At 45.1% G+C, this 20,753-nt stretch overlaps 1 protein-coding gene across 4 annotated transcripts in view; it reads right to left on the minus strand.

The window, feature by feature from the left end:
* Nucleotides 1-256: 256 nt before the first annotated feature.
* TERF2 (telomeric repeat binding factor 2) overlaps nt 257-20,753 on the minus strand; it is a 33,080-nt gene continuing 12,583 nt past the window's right edge. The window contains exons 4-10 of one of the 4 annotated variants that reach the window (XM_024233278.3): nt 19,577-19,663; nt 17,807-17,953; nt 15,574-15,680; nt 14,008-14,400; nt 8,585-8,670; nt 2,210-2,250; nt 257-1,747 (exon numbers count right to left, since the gene is read on the minus strand). In XM_024233278.3, the coding sequence (XP_024089046.1) occupies nt 1,589-1,747; nt 2,210-2,250; nt 8,585-8,670; nt 14,008-14,400; nt 15,574-15,680; nt 17,807-17,953; nt 19,577-19,663 (1,020 nt within the window). In that variant the 3' untranslated portion in view covers nt 257-1,588. Of the gene's footprint in view, nt 1,748-2,209; nt 2,298-8,584; nt 8,671-14,007; nt 14,401-15,573; nt 15,681-17,806; nt 17,954-19,576; nt 19,664-20,753 lie in introns of those variants that run through there. The other 3 variants (XM_024233276.3, XM_024233280.3, XM_024233281.3) reach the window with 3 other exon arrangements.

Here is a 20,753-nt window from a genome sequence, read left to right on the forward strand (position 1 = left end):
ATTTCTTTAAACCTTGCCTTTCACTCACTCAGAAGTGAGAAAGGGGGAATTCTTTTGTCCCCAGAAATGATATATGAGGAAACTGAAAGGTTAAGAGGAAACTTCCACATCATCTGTTTGACATAGCTTCCAAGGATTAAAACATTCAATAAAGTCTGACATCAGCTTCTTGATCAAAATAGTTCAGCAAAGTTTAACATTTTGCTACCTCCCTCTGTGAATACATGCTGTGCTGCAATTAAACAGCTACTTACAGTTGAGAGAAGCAAGACTTTAATGAAGAATGCTACAAGTATGGACAATAATTAGTTCTCACCTTTTAAAAAAAGATTACAGAAAACACTTTACTGAAATTTTTTGCTAAAAAGACAGTCTTTAAGGGTGTCCGGGAGAGACAGCAAGCACAACACAGTACAAAAGGAGAAGGGAATGTTGAATTCCAGTGCAAGACACGAACACAGCACAATTAGGGAATCAGGAGGAAGCAACCATTTCACAAAGAATGAAATTAGGCATTTATATTCAATCAGGATTTTTTTTTAAGCTTTAAAAGTCCAGCATAAGGAAGGGAATTGGGAAAAGAGGCAGGGGACAGGGGGCAGGGGATCGGGGAACTAAGCTTATCTACAATCACCATTTTACCAAAAAACACACTGGTTCAACCACATGAGAAGTGGAGGATTAACCTGCCTACATAGCCCAGCAGATGTTGAGAGCAAATGCCAAGGCAGACAGGTCTAGGGTTGATGTTACGACTGGCTAAAGAGTTTTTAAAGGGAATCTTATTCCACAAGGACTGGTCTGTCATCAACCTGGGTTCATAACAGACTAAGTTCCTTTGCATTTGCATCAGAAGGCCAGAACTTGACGTGGAACAAATTTACTCCAAATAATACTCACATTGCTGGTTTTAACAGGTCATGGAGTCACAAGTGGCTCCTAATAGACTTCACCATTTCCTAGGAGAAGGTGCTACAGATTACCAGGGATTTAAATTTAAGCAAACCACTAAAGAAGGGAAACGCTAATGATATTCTGGCACTGCACAAGCTGTGTGCCTATCATCTCTGCCAAGGACATGGGTGGACTTGGCTCTGCTTCTTAGCTCCATGATCTCCAACAGTGATGAAGTGGAACTGGGACCTCCCCCACGTCGAAGGAGGTTGCCCAAAATTCTCATCCCAGCCCAGCTTCTGAAAGAAACAGCAGATGCCGGGCGCAGTGGCTCATGCCTGTAATCCCAGCACTTTGGGAGGCCGAGGTGGGTGGATCACGAGGTCAGGAGATCGAGACCATCCTGACTAACATGGTGAAACTCCGCCTCTACTAAAAATACAAAAAATTAGCTGGGCATGGTGGCGGGCGCCTGTAGTCCCAGCTACTCGGGAGGCTGAGGCAGGAGAATGGCGTGAGCCCGGGAGGCGGAGGTCGCAGTGAGCCGAGATCACGCCACTGCACTCTAGCCTGCGTGACAGAGCGAGACTCTGTCTCAAAAAAAAAAAAAAAAAAAAAAAAAGAAACAGCAGACTATCAGGGGCTATTATTAGGAACCATGCTCCTGTGAATTCTGTGGAAATGAAAGCCCGTTTCAGTTCATGCCAAGTCTTTTCATGGTCCGCCAGCGATCCTTAATCATCACAGCTGTTCGGTTAACAAATGGGTAATTTTTAGAAATGGCAGCCCAGTTTCCTTCCCCATATTTCTGCACTCCAGCCTTGACCCACTCGCTTTCTTCTACAGTCCACTTCTGCAAAAGAAAACCAAAAGATTTATCACCACCTTTCCTCTCCACTTATTTACATTTTCTCCAATGTAGTGATAAGGTAAACTCAAGAATCCCAGGAGAATCATCTGAACCTGAAATCACAGCTTATGTTTTTAAAACATGGAATGGACAGGATATGAGCACTGTGGATCTGGACACAGGAATTCTTGATGTCCTGCCATTTGATCCTCAAGTAACAATCACTTCTGCATTCCAAACTGCAAACATATCTACATCATTCATGTTTTGGAAAATGTGTCATCTGTTTTCCTAGGCTTTTCTTCCAGAAGATAATTATTACTTTAACTTAGTTTGGATTATCTGAAAATCTCAGAAAAAGGTTTTTACTGGGTACATAACCAGTCTATACCTGTGAGACAGGGTGCATATTTTACCTCTGCTCTACCCACATAACCAGTATCAGAAAAGAGAATTTTAAATTACCTGCTTTTTTGTTATATTGGTTGTATTGTCTTCATCTGGTGCTGCTGGAAAACATTAAAAGTAGACTCATTTCAGAGTTCACCTTTCTCTGCACAAACCACAAGAAAAAGACACGGAATGTCCCCAAAGGGAAAACTTTTTCAAATTTCACAAGCATTGAGAAGAGAAAGGATATCACTAAAGGATAATTTACTTTTCTCCTTTATTTGCAAACACCAGTCACTTCAGCCTATACAACCCGTACAATGCAAGTGCTTTACAAACAGGCATCAGTAAATGCTGGCTAGTGATGGGTTTCAAGCTCTTCAGTAAAATCAACATCGTTTTCTTTTTTTTGAGACGGAGTCTCGCTCTGTTCCCCAGGCTGGAGTGCAGTGGCGCTATCTCGGCTCACTGCAAGCTCCACCTCCCGGTTTCACGCCATTCTCCTGCCTCAGCCTCCCAAGTAGCTGGGACTACAGGCGCCCGCCACCACGCCCGGCTAATTTTTGTTTGTTTGTTTGTTTGAGACGGAGTCTCGCTCAGTCGCCCAGGCTGGAGTGCAGTGGCACGATCTCGGCTCACTGCAAGCTCCGCCTCCCAGGTTCACGCCATTCTCCTGCCTCAGCCTCCCGAGTAGCTGGGACTACAGGCGCCCACCACTACGCCCGGCTAATTTTTTTTGTATTTTTAGTAGAGACGGGGTTTCACTGTGTTAGCCAGGATGGTCTCGATCTCCTGACCTCATGATCCGCCCGTCTCGGCCTTCCAAAGTGCTGGGATTACAGGCATGAGCCACCATGCCCAGCTAATTTTTGTATTTTTGGTAGAGACAGGGTTTCACTGTGTTAGCCAGGGTGGTGTCGATCTCCTGACCTAGTGATCCGCCCATCTCGGCCTCCCAAAGTACTGGGATTACAGGTGTGAGCCACCATGCCCGGCCCCAACATCGTTTTCTAAAATTTCTGAGGGAATGTCATATTTAAAACCCGTATGTATACGTATATCTACATATACATATAGGTATTAGTGTGTGTATGTATATATACAGTCGTATGTTGCTTAACAATGGGGATATGTTCTGAGAAATGCATCGTTAGGTGATTTCATCCTTGTGTGACTTACACAAACCTAGATGGTAGAGCCTAGGCTCTAGCTTGCAACTTCTTATCTACGGAGAAAGTATCTGACAACTGCTAACTCATGTCCCCATGTCTAACAACATGGCTTTCTCAACTTTTAAAGGACTAGAGTCATCCACTGGACTTAGGAACCAAAAACATTGGTGCAACTCCAAATAAAAGTAACAAACATGTATTCTTCCACTGCTGTAACAGTCCTAATCCCCTTAATCTTACCAATTACTATTACCTTAGCCAACCTCTGCAAAAAATATGCCTAGGATATATGGTGTAGCCTATTGTTCCGCTACAAACCTGTACAGCATGTGACATGCAACTGTGACAAAATGGTAAATATTGTGTATCTCAACATATCTAAACATAGACAAAGTAATGCATTGCACTACAATGTTACAATGCCTATGACATCTACAATGTCACTAGGCAGTATGAATTTTTCAGCTCTATATATAACCTAATGGGACCACTGTCACCATATATGCAGTCCATCATTAACCAAAACTTTGTTATGTGGCACATGACTATAGGTGTGTTTATATGTATAATTTCTGCATTATAACCCCTTGCTAACCACTGCTTTGAAATCACATGGTTTTGGCTGGGTGCGGTGGCTCACGCCTGTAATCCCAGCACTTTGGGAGGCCAAGGCAGGTGGATCACTTGAGGTCAGGAGTTCGAGACTAATCTGGCCAACATGGTAAAACTCCTTCTCTACTAAAAATATGAAAATTAGCCGGGCATGGTGGCACATACCTATAGTCCCAGCTACTTGGGAGGTTGAGGCAGGAGAATCGCTTGAACCTAGGAGGCGGAGGTTGTGGTGAGGCAAGATCACGCCACTGCACCCCAGCCTGGGCAACAGAGCGAGACTCTGTCTCAAAAAAAAAAAAAAAAAAAGAAATCATATGGGTTTGCTGTTTTGTACTAAAATTTTCTTTTTCTTTTCCTTCATTTTTTAATCTTCCTCTTACTATCATTCCCAATTTTTTTTTTTTTTTTTGCCCAGGCTGGAGTGCAGTGGTGCAATCTCAGCTCACTGCAACGTCTGCCTCCCGGGTTCAAGCTATTCTCCTGCCTCAGCCTCCTGAGTAGCTGGGACTACAGGCGCCCGCCACCACGCCCAGCTAATTTCTGTATTTTTAGTAGAGACAGGGTTTCGCCATAATGGCCATGCTGGTGTCGAACTTCTGACCTTGTGATCCGCCAGCCTCGGCCTTCAAAAGTGCTGGGATTACAGGCGTGAGCCACCACTCCTGGCCTAAATTTTTTTTTGTTTGTATTTTTTGTAGAGATGGAGTTTTGCCATGTTGCCCAGGCTGGTCTCCAACCCCTGAGTTCAAGGAATCTGCCTGCCTCGGCCTCCCAAAGTGCTGGGATTACAGGCATGAGCCACTACGTCCAGCCTAGAATTTTCAAGTCCTTGTTCATTTTATAGAAGTACAATTTGGGTCCGGGCGGTGGCTCACGCCTGTAATCCCAACACTTTGGGAGGCTGAGGCGGGCGGATCACTTGAGGTCAGGAGTTCGAGACCAGCCTGGCCAACATGGTGAAACTGTCTCTACTAAAAATACAAAAATTAGCTGGGCGTGGTGGCACATGCCTGTAATCCCAGCTACTGGGGAGGCTGAGGCAGGAGAATCACTTGAATATGGGAGGCGGAGGTTGCAGTGAGCCGAGATCGCACCAATGCACTCTAGCCTGGGCAAAGAAGCGAAACTCTGTCTCAAAAAAAAAAAAAAAGTACAATTTGGTTCAGTTCCCTAAACAAAAGAATGGGATAATAATTATTGCTTTCCACTTCCATGCAAGAGGAAGCTTGAGATCTGCTCAAGCTCCCCTTCTCACCTTATAGATAAGAGATCAGGCCTCAAAACACACAAACCAAGATGATTTTTTTTCCTTTTTTTTTTGAGACAGAGTCTTGTTCTGTTGCCCAGGCTGGAGTGTAGTGGCGTGGTCTCGACTCACTGCAACCTCTGGATTGTTTTTTTTTTTTTTTTTTGAGAGGGAGTCTTGCTCTGTTGCCCAGGCTGGAGTGCAGTGGCACGATCTCGGCTCACTGCAAGCTCCGCCTCCTGGGTTCACGCCATTCTCCTGCCTCAGCCTCCCGAGTAGCTGGGACTGCAGGCACCTGCCACCACGCCCAGCTAATTTTTTCGTATTTTTTTTAGTAGAGACAGCGTTTCACCATGTTAGCCAGGATGGTCTCGATCTCCTGACCTTGTGATCCACCTGCCTCAGCCTCCCAAAGTGCTGGGTTTACAGGCATGAGCCACTGAGCCCGGCAACCTCTGGATTTTTAAAAAAACCAGAGGGAGGCTGGGTGTGGTGGCTCACATCTATAATTCCAGCACTTTGGAAGGCTGAGACGGGTGGATCACTTGAGGCCAGGAATTCAAGACCAGCTTGGCCAACATGGTGAAACCCCGTCTCTACTAAAAACACAAAAATTAGCTGAGCATGGTGGCAGGTGCCTGTAGTCCCAGCTACTTGGGATTTGTTCGCTTTAGAAACCTGCTTTCACTGTAGTATGAAGTAGTTCATAATTTAAAAGTAATCTGTTCCTGGCCAAGCGTGGTGGCTTACACCTGTAATCCCAGCACTTTGGGAGGCTGAGGTGGGTGGATCACCTGAGGTCAGGAGTTCGAGACCAGCCTGACCAACGTGGTGAAACCCCATCTCTACTAAAAATACAAAAATTAGCTGGGTGTGGTGGCGCATACCTGTAATCCCAGCTACTCAGGAAGCTGAGGCAGGAGAATCACTTGAACCTGGGAGATGGAGGTTGCAATGAGCCAAGATCGTGCCATTGCACTCCAGCCTGAGTGACAAGAGCAAAACTCCGTCTCAAAAAAAAAATTAATTAAAAAAAAAAAAAGTAATCTGTTCCTGTCAGTGTCCCTTTTCCAGAGCATCTTCTTCCATTGTTTAGGAGATACTGCTTAGGACATCAGCATCTGCTGAGGCAGACATTCTAGCAGGTTTCATGTTTATGTAATGTTGCCTTTTCTTTTCTTTTTTTTTTTTTTTTTTGAGACAGAGTCTCGCTCTGTCGCCCAGACTGGAGTGCAGTGGCGCGATCTCCGCTCACCACAATGTCCACCTCCCGGGTTCAAGTGATTCTCCTGCCTCAGCCTCCTGAGTAGCTGGGATTACAGGCATGAGCCACCATGCCCAGCTAATTTTGTATTTTTAGTAAAGACGAGGTTTCTCCATGTTGGTCAGGCTGGTCTCAAACTCCCGACCTCAGGGGATCTGCCCACCTCAGCTTCCCAAAGTGCTGGGATTACAGGTGTGAGCCACTGCATGCAGCTTCTAGAAGTTTTATATCCTGTTGTTTTTAAACATTTAATGTCATTTTTCTTGTTTTTCTGTTACTTCCCCCACTTTCCACATGATCTTATCTTACCAACTACATTTTTGCCAATGAAGGTAATTGTCAAGGACAAAACCTCTGGGACTGGCAAAGGATTATTGTTGCTATGTTACAAAAGTCTTTACAACCCCCTACATTAAGGTTTAGCCCTTAGATATTTCCATTAGAATGCAAAATGTGGTGGGAAGAGATTCTAACACAAATGCTATGAAGTTATTAATTATGGAAGTTTCTCTCTGTCTTTCTCTCTTTCTCTCTTTCTTTTTTGAGACAAGGTCTCACTTGGTTACCCAGTCTAGTGCAATGGTATGATCACTGCCCACTGCAGCATCAACCTCTGCGGCTCAGTCTCCCAAGTAGCTGGGACTACAGGTGTGTGACACCATGCCTGGCTTTTTTTTTTTTTTTTTTTTTGTGTGTGTGTAGATAGGGGTTCTCATTATATTGTCCAGACTGGTCTCTAATTCTTAGGCTCAAGCAATCCTCCCGCCTCAGCCTCTCCAAGTGATGGGGATTATACGCATGAGCCACCATGCCTAGCCAGAAAAGTTTCTTATCATAGAAAAAAAAATTGGGCTGGGCACAGTGGTTCATGGCTGTAGTCCCAGCACTTTGGGAGGCTGAGGTGAGCAGATCACTTGAGGTCAGGAGTTTGAGAGCAGCCTGCCCAACATGGTGAAAACCCGACTACTAAAAATAGAAAAATTAGCCAGGCGTGGTGCGACACACCTGCAATCCCAGCTACTCAGGAGGCTGAGGCAGGAGAATCACTTGAACCTGGAAGGCGGAGGTTGCAGTGAGCCGAGATCGCACCATTGCACTCCAGCCTGGGCAACAAAGTGAGACTCCATCTCAAAAAAAAAGAAAAAAAGAAAAAAATTTTGGCAGGGTATGGTGGCTCACAAGTATAGTCCCAGCACTTTGGGAGGATGAGGCGGACAGATTGCTTGAGCCCAGGAGTTCGAGATCATACTGGCCAACATGGTGAAACCCTGTCTCTACTAAAAATACAAAAAAAGATTAGCTGGGCATGGTGGCAAGGGCCTGTAGTCCCCGCTACTCCAGAGGCTAAGGTGGGAGAATTGCTTTAGCTCAGGATGTCATGGCTACAGTGAGCCAAGATCACACCACTGCATTCCAGCTTGGATGAGAGTGAGACCCTGTCTCAAAAAAAAAAAAAAAAAAAAAAAGGATTTATATATAGAAACTGTTAAGATTTTTTTTTCTTTAAACAAGAAATGCAGGGAATGACCCCCTACTACCACATCTAATTGAAGGATTTTAGGAAGAACATCAACTATAATTAAATATCACAGGCGTTATTAAAACAAAACCAAGAACTCTCTTTAAACATAAGGCGTATAAGGTGTTACTCTGACAGTCTCCATTATTTAATGGGAGAGGACATCAGACTGACTCCTTGACCAGGGCACAGTAACTCACATCTGTAATCCCAGCACTCTGGGAGGCTGAGGTGGGAGGATCGCTTGAGCCCAAGAGTTTGAGACCAGCCTGAGCAACAAAGTGAGACCCCATCTCTACAAAAAGTGAAAAAAACAGCCAGGTGTGGTGGTGCACACCTGTAGTCCCAGCTACTCAGGAGGCTGAGGCAGGAGGATCACTTGAGCCCAAAAGGTTGAAGCTCAGTGAGCCATGTTTACACCACTGCATTCTGGCCTGGGTGACAGAGCAAGACCCTGTCTGAAAAAGGGAAAAAAAAAACAAAACTGATTCTTCATGAATTAAAATGAGGTCGGGAACTTACTGAACTTTTTCTAGTTTGGAGACAAGCAGCTTCTGGAATATTAACATGACAGTAACATGCATCTGTACTTCAGCAAGCATCAAGAAGAGGCCAAGGAGAATCTTCTGCTTACCCTGAACTTGAAACAGTTCATCCTCTTCCACCCAAGTCTCCTTTTCTTCAACCCCATTAGAGCTGTTCCACTTGCCTTTGGGTACTCTGAGGGGAGATCAAGGAGAGCACAAGGTTGAAAACAAATTCATCCTGGATTGTCCCAGATTCTGGCCTTGGCTCACTCTTGGCCCTGTACTCCTTCCTGTCCCATTGTGACCACAATCAAGGTTCGCCTGCATGCACCTCCCAAAGCCACTGTCCTTTCTCCTGGCTGGCCAGGCATCTCCACGTAACACCCCTCAGGCTGCAGGACACCCTTCAAATTCAGCACTGAGTACATCAAGCACATCACCACCCCTCTAAAAAATCTGTTCATTTTCCTGTTTTTTTGCTTGTTTGGTTTTGACTCTTTTAAAGGTCTCAGTATTTTTCTGATTTGGAACCTGCAAACTCCTCCCTCTCTTCCTTGGACATGCCTTCTTCCTATTATCTGGACGGATTTTTCCGTTTCCATTCCCCCTTGTTCAAGCTCACAGAGCCTTTCATCGGTATTCCACTAGCTTCTTAACTAGAGTCTCTGCCGCTAGCCTCTTCCCCTTCCAAAGCCAAAGATGATTTTAGGACAATCATCCTAAAATTACCACATGCCTCTTCGATTCCCTAATGGCTTCTCTCTGCCTGAACAATGGCATCTATATGCCTGTATGGGGGAGTCCAGACCATCCAGTCTGGCCCGTCAGTTTCTAACCAACCGCCCCACGATGCCACACCTGTGCAAACAGCAGAGCCACACTGTTCTGCTCTTTCTTCCTCCCATAAGCTCTGTACTTTGCTGCCTCTCCGTAGCCCCTCTGCTTGGGAGTCCCTTCCCTGCTAAGTGACATCTCATCCATCTTTCAAGGCCATGGTTCTCAGTGAAGCCTCCTCTAACTACCAACCCCAACACACACACAAAGCCTTTCTCCTCCCGCCTGCAGTGCTGTTTCCACCATGCCAAGTGCCACTTTGCAGTGTGCCCCTAACCAGGACCGCCTCGAAGGCGGAGGCCACATCTTCCTTTGTCCATCCCAAACACATAGCACACCCAGCACAGTAACACAAACCCCAATGTGAGCTGGAGACATATTAGCTGAACTAACATTGCGATTGTCAGAGAGCCACGAGGGAGTTATACCATCAAAGATTAGAGTAAAAAGCAAACAAGAATCCTTCCTGTGAATATGAAACGTTAAGTGCTTGGGTGTGGCTAAAAAAAGTACAAAAGCTGAAAATAACCCCAAACTCAAATTATTCAATGAAAATTATAGCCCATTTCTTCTAATCAACTTTGCATTTACCTGATTAATAACTGCCCTGGGAACAGAGCAAAGCACAAATCTGACCTCAGAATTATAACATCTTTTACAAACATGGAAAGTGTCTGAATTCAGAGTCTTGAGAAATTTATATAAATCAAATGACCCGCAAAAGTTAACCAAGAGTAGAGACAAATTTCTGTATTCTTCGCCCGCCATGAAGAAAAAACTGATTTTTAATGCTGTTTGGGTATTTTGCAAATGAATAATAAAAGCAAGTTGATGAATAAGTACATAGGCTTGAAAAAATTCCTTGAGTTCCATAGGTTTTCTATGAAATTACTTAACTAAGTGGCTGAGACAAATGGTAGACCTAACTTTCTCTTGTTTTTACATTGGATCTTATCCCCAAATGTTACTTGAGAATAATTTGCTTGAGACAAAGTGAAAACATTTTACAGGAGGTTTTCCCTTCTCAGGATATTCTTGTGTTAATGACTATTCATAAATAAAAATCAGATGGGGTTACAGTTTGTTTTCTATGTGCTTATTATCCCAGTGCTGGAATAAAACCAGTTGGAACCTCAGTCCCCAGCTGGTCGGTCATGTTCCCTGAGTGGCTGTCCTCCCTCCCTACAGAGCCTTCACAGGTCACCTTCTCCCTGTCCTCTGTTGAACTCTCAGCACTATTACCTGTACAAATAAATGCTTTGGTGGTGATTTTGCAAGACCTCTGACTTTCAGGTGATGTGTTCACTGCCTCTCCTGACTTCCCAAGTGGACGGGGCTGAGATCTGGCTGCTCCTCCTAACTGTAATGGGCTGAGTGGTCCTGGCCAAGTCAGGCCACTTCCTGGTCCTTGTGCTCCTGACTGGCAGTTTGAACATGAAGAGCAATGGTCTAGCAAGTGTTGGCAAGCTACAGTCTGGCTGCTGTGGCTTGTGTACCATGAAGCTTGGGGTAAGAATGGCAAGCCCGTTTTTTAAGGGTTGTAACAAAAATCAAAAAAAGACGGTTGGGAGCAGTGGCTCACGTCTGTAATCCCAGCAGTTTGAGAGGCCCAGGCAGGTGGATCACTTAAGTCCAGGAGTTCAAGACCAGCCTACATGGTCAAACCCCATCTGTACAAAATATACAAAAATTAGCCGGGTGCGGTGGCAAGCACCTGTGGTCCCAGTTACTGGGATGGGGGCAGGGATGGCGGCTGAGGTAGGAGAATCGCTTGAACCTGGGAGGCATAGGTTGCAGTGAGCCGAGATTGTGCCACTGTACTCCAGCCCAGGTGACAGAGCGAGACCCTGTCTCAAGAAAAAAAGAAAAAGAAAAAACAAGAAAAGAATATGGAACAGACAGACAACTCATGTGGCCCAAAATGCCTAAAATGTTACCCTCTGCTGGCTTTTTACAGGTGTTTTGGGTGTCACTCCTTAACACGCAAGAGCAAAGAATCCTTATTTTACTTGGTGAATAAATACCTAGTAAACACATGCTATGTGCAAGGTGCCATGGGAGATACAAGATCAGGGCATGGTGGCCCTGTCCAGGTGACACTGCCAACCCTGCCTTCCCTCCTGATCCCACTGCCCCTCCCTGCTCCCTGGCAGCCATCTCCAGTCTCCAGCCTCCCTGCCTCCCTCCATTCCCTGAGTGGGGTCTCATCAGGCCTTCTAATTCGTTGTATTAGAATTATCTGGGGCATGGTTTAAAAAGCAGATTAAAGGGCATTCTCCTGCCTCTTCTAATTCAGTAGCCAGGAGCCTGGGAATATGTATTTTTTGAGCATTCCACAGGTCATTGTGTCATGAAGCCCAGCTTGAGAGCTTCTGCCTGACACACTAGACCACAGAAATCCCAGGCCTGGCCCATCTAGCATGCAGACTCTCTCCTACCTTCACTCTTTCCTATGCACCATATTCTCCTACTATAGGCTCCATGACACTCTGAGGGGCACACCAGGGTTTCTCATGCCTGTATGTAAGGAGCTCCCACTGCCTAGAGTCCCCCAGCCCCCAATGCGCTCGACGACCTTCTGCTCATCCTTCCCAGGCCAGCTCAATGTTTGTTCCTCTATAAGATCTGAGCCACCTAAAACCTTGCTGAGTAGGCTCAGCTTTTCTTCCCATAAGCGGCCAGGGCACCTCACACATATTTCTTTAGAGCAGGGACGCTGACCCTTTTTTTCTGTAAAGGGCCAGATAGTATTTTCACTTTGCAAGGCTGTCTCTGCTGTGGCTACTCAACAAACTACCACTGAACAGAAAGCAGCCCTAGATAATACATTGATGATGGGTGTGACTGTGTTCCAATACAACTTTATTTACAAAAACAGGCAGCAGGCTGATTTGGCCCCAGGGCCACAGCTTGCCAACCCCTGCTGCTTTAGGGGATTCATTAGACTTCATATCCTTGACATATGAGAGAGGGTGTATGTCTGAAACCTTCACAAATCCTCCCATTTACAAAATTACTGTAATCTCGCACTCTCCTGTTTCCTCATCTGTTCCCGGGAGCAATACCTATACTGCACAGGATTGCTGTGAGAAGCCAATGAGATCCTCTATCGAATGAGAATAATGTGCATGGAGCCGCATCCACTGCCCAGCAGCTATGCCCATTTGCCAGCTGGTGACTCACTTCTACATACAAGTAGTGGTGACATAGTGCAAATCTGTGCCTGAGGATAAGTCACTTATCAGATGCCACAGCCCTTTGGGGCACCAAGTACAATGCATGCCAGACCACAGGTCCCCAAATAATACAACACAGAGCAGAGGCAGAGGTGGCCTTGGGAGATCCATAAGGTGGATCACTTACAGCAGGGAAGTGCTGACCAGGGAGGAGTCTGTGGAGGAGGGAGAAGTTGTTTTTGTTTTTGTTTTTTTGAGACGGAGTCATACTCTGTTGCCCAGCCTGGAGTGCAGTGGTGCAATCTTGGCTCACTGTGCAGCCTCCGCCTCTCGGGTTCCAGTAATTCTCCTGCCTCAGCTTCCCAAGTAGCTGGGACTACAGGCGCTCACCACCACGCCTGGCGAATTTTTGTATTTTTAATAGAGACGGAGTTTCACCATGTTGGCCAGGCTGGTCTCAAACTCCTGACCTCAGGCAATCCGCCTGCCTCAGCCTCCCAAAGTGCTGGGATTACAGGCGTGAGCCAGCGCACCCAGCCTGAGGAAGGAGAATTTTAAGAGAGGCAACTTGTTGTACATGGTATACAGGCCGTGGCCTTTTCTGTCAAGACTGACTTGGATTAAAAATCCAAAGCCCATCTTTGCCACTTCCAGCTGTGTGACTTCAGGTGAGCTAAGAGCTTTTCTGAGCCCTTCTCCTCTGCGTGATGGGGCTGATATATCATCACCTCACAGAGTGAGGTTTGTAGTGACTCAGTAAGATGATACACGAAAGTGCTCTGCCCCAAGAAAGCACTTCATCAACAACAGCTCTTCTTCCCTTTAAAGGACAAATGGGATTTGGACAAGCAATGATGGAGGGATGACGGTCCACTGAGGGGAATGAGAGGAAGCAAAAATACAGTGGTAGAAACAAACAACGTGTTCCAGAGAGCAAGCAGGCCAGTCTGCCTGGAGGGAGGATTCGCCACAGGACACAAAGGGAAGCAAAACTCAAAGCCAGGATGAGAATCACAATGGGGAGCAAAATTAAAGTATTCTAGCCACTGCCCCACAGTACCTAGCAGGATATGGGAGATTAGTAAGTATTTACTGAACTTGCCAAGTCTCAAATGCTCAGAAGGGTGCAAAATTATACATACTCATCAGTCTCTTTTTAAGGGTCAAAGTATAATGTGGCCCAATGCAAACAAATTTCTTTTAACACACAAGACTAATGTTTAGAAGTCAAGACACTCAGATGTTTGCTAAAAATGAAAGCAGCGATGAGTAGGAGGCTCTGAAACCTTTCCATCCCCACTCATGCCCTAGTGCAAGGCTTGGAAGCCCACATGTGGGGCTTCAGAACCGGCAGGGATGGCCACGTCGTCACTGACCACTCCTGCGTCACATTCTAGCAGTCTGAGCAAGCCTTGGTGGTGAGTAACTTAGCTGAAAGTTACTTCATTCACGGAAGTAATACCAGGCCCAACCAGGACCACCAACCAGCCCCAAAATTTCTACAAAGAAGGTCTTCATACTTGGGATTCTTCTCTCCAGGGAGGGGTTGGTTGAGAACGGTGGGCTTGGATGGTGGCGCTGGAGCGGCCTCCTGGGAGGAGTTGAGGCCTGAGCTGGGCTCAGTACTCTGGCTGTCCTCCTCCAAGACCAATCTGCTTATTGTCATGCGCTTGTTCTTGGGCTGCAGTTCCGAGCCACCCTCACCGTCAGCCGGGGCTGAACTTTCGTTTTCATCTTTTCTGGGTCTCTTGTTTTTGAGGGCTGGTGATGCTGGGAGAGCTTGAGTAGGAAGAACCAGATCCTTCTGGTCCAGTTTTGCAAAGGCTGCCTCAGAATCCTGTGCACCAGACAGAGTCTTGAAAGCTGCTTTCAGAGTCATCATTCCAATGGTGGTTGGAGGATTCCGTAGCTGCCTGCAAATAAAGCATAGGCACAAAGATCTTTTTCACCACTGTTGATGCTCATCCAAACAGCCACAACTTTTTTGAAGTCTGAAGCTTCAAATTCCAGTTGAGGAGGCTTTAAATGTAATATGTAAGTTGTATTATGAATTTAAAACTCCAAGTTAGAGAACCTTTATTTTACTTCTCATTTTATTTTTAGAGATAGGGTCTGGGTCTGTCCTAGACAGTAGATAGAACAGAGAGATAGGATACAGTGGCACGAACACAGCTCACTGTATCCTAGAACTCCTGGGCTCAAGCGCTCCACCCACCTCGGCTCCCAAAGTGCTGGGATTACAGGCGTGATCCACTACACCCAGCCTACAACACACTTATGAGCAGGATCTTGAGAATTCTCAGAGTAAAAGTCATGCCACACAGTCTTGGAACATTGAGAAACTGCCTTTTAAAAATAAAGTTCATCTATCATTTGGAACAGTTAGTATGCTTTAGGGAAAAACTGTCAGGAGTGGGCAAACTGGCAGCCTGCAGGCCAAATCCATCTGGCAGCCTGTCTTGTTGTCTAACCAACATGAAAAAAAAAATTTTTTAAGTGGATTAACTGTCAACATCCAAAAATTGGGAAATCTCATGGAAACCCCTGGACATCTCATACAAAAATCTGAGCACCTGAAGCCTGAGCATCCTTGGATACTCCCACAGAGCAACAACCACAAGAAGCTGAAAAGCACATCCCCTGGTTCCCAGCCCCATGCTCTCAGCCTAGGTCCACTTAGTTCCTTTAGGTTTCCTACTAGGCCCTCAAAGGACATCTAAGCTTGTGACCCCCGCTTCAGGAACTGGTTTTGGGATTCAACTCACAGATCTGAACAGTGTTTCCTGAATGTATTAAGAGATTAGGTGTCCACAAGAAAAGTACTGGGTCAACATGGGGGAGCAAGGAGAGAGAAATGGTGAAAGAGCCTTTGAGGAATGGCCAATCAGGAAGTTGTCAGGGACCCCAGGCATCCTGTTTCCTCATCTTCCCAGGGTGTGCAGTCTCCCACAGTGCCTTGTATTAGTAACCTTGTAACACGTGAGTAGGTCAGACTGCTGAGAGAACTGATCCTGGCCTAAGGAGGAGACTGCTTCCAGCGACCACCCCAGTGTTTTACCCAAGATCACAAGAGAGCATCTTCTTACCTTGCAGGTTCTCTGGGTGGCTTTTCCACAGGCCCTGGTGCTGGCTGTTTATCTTCCTTCCCTGTGCTTGAGGCAGCAGACTCAGATCTCAAAGCCTTTTTGGCCATCTGGGGAAGGAAGGATGTCATCAGGAAGAAGAGGCCACAGAACTGCATTAATTCTCTGCTTCTTTCACCAAGAATATACTCAATATGCAAACAAGTTCACTTATAAATCCAATCTAGGCATAAAACCAAGGACATAAAATGGGAGAGAACTTACAAGACTTATAAATCAAGCTTTTTTAATTCAAACTTAAGATAACTAATAAATTTTTTTTGAGAGGGAGTCTTGCTCTGTTGCCCAGGCTGCAGTACAGTGGTGCAATCTCGGCTCACTGCAATCTCCACCTCCTGGGTTCAAGCGATTCTCCTATCTCGGCCTCCCAAGTAGCTGGGATTACAGGCGCCCACCACCATGTCCAGTTAATTTTTGTATTTTAGTAGAGACGGGGTTTCACCATGTTGGCCAGGCTGGCCTGGAACTCCTGACCTCAAGTGATCTGCCTGCCTTGGCCTCCCAAAGTGCTGGGATTACAGGCATGAGCCACCATGCCCGGCAATAAATGTTTATACTAATATCTTCCAGTTTGTGTATAGAATTTTTTATAACTGTTTCTACAAATATTTTGCCTTATTAACAACTGTTTGAGAATCCTTACCTATACAACACAGAGTCCTGAGTAGGCTAATCTTGCTCTAACTCCATCTGTTCATCTGTCTCCCTCTGGCTTAAGTTTTAGACATTTCCAATCAGTCCAGTGTTATTCAGTTTCAGTTATGTTTATCTGTAATGTGTGGTGTCCTAAAAGCCAAGAGTTCTGTCCACACACACAGACAGCAGCAAGATAATTTCCAGTTACCTGGAATAGAAAGGAAAGGACCCTAGGCCAGGCTCAACTATCTTGACACCTGCTGCCTGAATATCCCAAACTACCTGCTTATAAATAATCTGAGATTTACCAAATGACTGCTAAGATCATGGACACTATCCTAATATGGGCCTAGCAGATCTGTTATGAGACAGAATATTTTCCACATTCCCAAAGTCCTGGTTTCTTTTGCCCAGGCTGAAGTGCAGTGGCATGACCACAGCTCACTGGCAGCCTCAAGTGATCTTCCCACTTCAGCCTCCCAAGTAGCTGGGACTACAGGCACATGCCACCACACCTGGCTAATTTTTGTATTTTTTGTAGAGACGGGGTTTCACCATGTTGCCCGGGGTGGTCTTGAACTCCTGAGCTCAAGCAACCTGCCCGCCTTGGCCTCCCAAAGTGCTGGGATTACAGGTGTGAACCACTGTACTCGGCCAAAGTCCTGGTTTCAAAAACAAAACAAAACCACTCTCACTCAGTGTTCCTTCACCACAGTCTCCCATCTATGACAGCCTGGGTCTAGTTCTTCCCTATGCTGTCCTGAGCCGCACTGCTTCCATTCTTTTATCTCTTTGATCCAATTAAAGAATGTTTTCATTTGGCTTCTTTCAACTTTATACTTTCAGTGACACCTTTCTCCACACCATGCCTTCTTCCTGTTAGCAACTCCATCGTACCACATCTGCCAAACCACTCTTCCTCCAAACTTAGTTCACAAGTCATCGCCTTTGGGAACCACCATTGATTGCAAGCGAATGTTCTACTTCAACCATGGCAGATTAACCATGTGTAAAGGAGATAAAAATAGCAGATGAGGGAGATCAGGTGTGTTCCATTTGCCTCTGCCAGTATCTCTGCTTTTGTATTATTTATTTATTTATTTTTTGAGACGGAGTCTCGCTCTGTTGTCCAGGCTGGAGTGCAATGGCGCAATCTTGGCTCACTGCAATCTCCATCTCCTGGGTTCAAGCGATTCTCCTGCCTCAGCCTCCAAAATAGCTGGGATTACAGGTGCCTGCCACCGCGCCCAGCTAATTTTTATATTTTTAGTAGAGATGGGGTTTCACCATGTTGTTCAGGCAGGTCTCGAACTCCTGACCTCAGGTGATCCACCCGCCTGGGCCTCCCAAAGTGCTGGGATTACAGGCGTGAGCCATTGTGCCTGGCCTGCTTTTGCATTTTTAAGGCATTTAATTAAGAAAGCTAGTGCAAACAATTCAATGTCTTTTTCACAGATCAACTCTTTTCACTTCAGATATTCTGATTCCCCGCACATCCTCAAGGGCACACCATGGTTATGGGAGAAGGGCCAAGGCGCACCGTGAGGAGGTAGGGCTCGGCGTCATCCAGGTGGCTCTCCAGGAAGCGCAGCATCTTCTGCTGGAAGGTCTCATAGGAAAAGTTCTGGATAACAGGATGGGCCAAGTTCTTTTCTCGAATAATATTCAGGAGATCATTTCTCAGCTTCTACACAATGGACCGATATTTGCAACATGAGAAAGTAGAACTCCAGTAAAAATTCAATGATGATGAGGTGAGACAGACACTATGAGAACTTCTGCAATGCCGTCAATGCAAATCACTGGCACACATACAGGAAGGGAAGCCCAACACAAAGGATTGGTCAATAAATCAGGTTCAGCCACAGTGGGTTACTATGCAGCTATAAAAAACAGATAAAGAAGTTCCTTATATGCTAACATAGAATGATTCCAAGATATAATATTAAGTGAAAAAGGCAATTTAGAAAAGTGTTCACATTAGTGTGTAGGCTATGCTATTGCGTATGTGTGTGAGAAGAATGAGGAAAATGGATCTATGTGGATGTCTGTACACACACAATTTCCTTGCACATGCATAGAGGATCTTTGAAAGGGTAAAAGAAAAAAAAAAAGAAATTGGTTGCCTCTGAAGGGAAGATGGCTGAGGGTCACAGATGAGAGTATTTTCACCAAACTCTTTGGTTATACCTTTTGAATTCTGTATTATGTACATGTATTACCTTTTCAAATAATAAAATTTGAATTTATATAGAGGCCAGGTGCAGTGGCTCACACCTGTAATCCCAGCACTTTGGGAGGTCGAGGCGGGCGGATCACTTGAGGTCAGGAGTTTGAGACCAGCCTGGCCAACATGTTAAAACCCCGTCTCTACTAAAAACTTAAAAAAATTAGCCCAGCATGGTGGCACACACCTGTAATCCCAGCTACTCCAAAGGCTGAGGCAAGAGAACTGCTTGAAACTGGGAGGTGGAGGTTGCAGTGAGCCAAGATCGAGCCACTATACTCCAGCCCGGGCAACAGAGCAAGACTCCATCTCAAAAAAAAAAAAAAAAAAAAAAGTATATAGAAGAAATGGTTGGGCATGATGATTCATGTAATCCCAGCACTTTGGGAGGCCGAGGTGGTAGGATCACTTGAGCCCAGGAGTTCCAGACCAGCCTGGGCAACATAAAGAGACCCTGTCTCTACAAAAAATTTAAAAAATTAGCCATGTGTGGTGACAAGCAGCTGTGAACCTAGCTACTGGGGAGGATGAGGTGGAAGAACTGCTTGAGCTCAGGAAGTTGAGGCTGCAGTGAACTATGACTGCACCACTGCACTCCAGCTTGAGCAACAAAGCGAGACTCTGCCTCAAAAAAAATAAATAAACAAATGAATAAAAAGGAAGAAGAAAAAATAAAAGCAGGGGACCAACAGAACTTTTGACACCAGGAAACAGGTGCTATGTCCTCACCAAAGAAGCTTCCTCACATCTGCAGGATCAACATTTAATGTAAATAAAGTCAGAAAGGTTACATTTGTCAGTTCTATACCTGGTGCTGATCATTTAAATCAATGTTCTGTTATAAACTAGACAGAAATAAGGCAAGTGAATAATTTATGTAAATTTCTCTAATAAAAACTAAATTTTGAAAAGCCAATTTTACAGTGAGTTATCTTGGATATAAAAGATAACTTGCTGCAGGTGTTACATGTTGAAAGGAGAATATTTAGGTAATATTCCTGGACCAAGAACCCTTTCCCTATTTCCCCACAAAAAGCAATGAGATGAATTTAAGTCACAGGAGCAAAAATGTATCAAATTTACCTGAGTTGTGGGGTCCTTGGACATATGTTTTTTCAAAATTTTTGAAGCCTTTTCAAATTCTTTGTTTTTGATACAAATAATGACAGCCTAAAAAGGAGGGGAAAAATCTTTTTTTACTTTTGTAATGACAGGTGTAATCAGAATATCAAACATCAAAATAACTCTCTCTCACATCACATCAAATTTCTGTACTTAAAAACTAACAATTATAAAGCCAGGCGCGGTGGCTCACGCCTGTAATCCCAGCACTTTGGGAGGCCAAGGCAGGTGGATCACCTGACGTTGGGAGCTCGAGACCAGCCTGACCAACATGGAGAAACCCCATCTCTACTAAAAATACAAAATTAGCCGGGCACGGTGGTGCATGCCTGTAATCCCAGCTACTCGGGAGGCTGAGGCAGGAGAATTGCTTGAACCTGGGAGGCAGAGGTTGCAGTAAGCCGAGATCGCGCCACTGCACTCCAGCCTGGGCAACAAGAGCCAAAACTCCGTCTCAAAAAAAAAAAAAAAAAAAATTATTGTTCAAGTGTTATGAACCACTGGAAGCTATCTCTTTCTGCTTGTAAGGTAGTCGCTTTTCAACAATACAATGGCTTTTGTTACATGGCTGATAGAGCAAAATCTGATCCCCTGGATTACAGACCATTTAACCAATTTCAATAGGGCCTCCTGAGGAAAGAAAGAATGGACAGGAGTCATTCTACGTCCTGTAATTTCAGGTTCCCAGAACAATTGATTTTGTTCTTTTTGGATGCAAAAGCTTTAAAGCAAGGGGGGGATGAGGGAGGGAGGACATACTGTAGGGGTAAAAAAAGGGATTTGCTGACCACAGAGTTCTGCTGGTTCCATTCTGGAAAGGCCTAAGGCCAGTTCTGTAGGAGAATGAAAGGACAACCCCTTACTACCATAAACTCCAGCTGGCAACTTCAATTAAAGCACCTAGGGAACTACTGAAGCCAACAAACCCAGGTCATTGACAAACAGCAAATAAAAAGGGCAAAGTTCCAGGTAAGATAAGGCCTCACCAGCCACGGAGAGAAAGTAGAGTCCTTCCATAAAGAAATCTCAAGAGAATGAGGTTCTCTTGAGGAAAAATAACAGTGACTGAACATTTATAATATATATGAACATTTTTAAAAATTAGAAAAGCCAACAAAAAATTGGGAGTATTTGAAGT

This window comes from Pongo abelii, chromosome 18, assembly GCF_028885655.2.
Source record: "Pongo abelii isolate AG06213 chromosome 18, NHGRI_mPonAbe1-v2.0_pri, whole genome shotgun sequence".
Classification (NCBI taxonomy): domain Eukaryota; kingdom Metazoa; phylum Chordata; class Mammalia; order Primates; family Hominidae; genus Pongo; species Pongo abelii.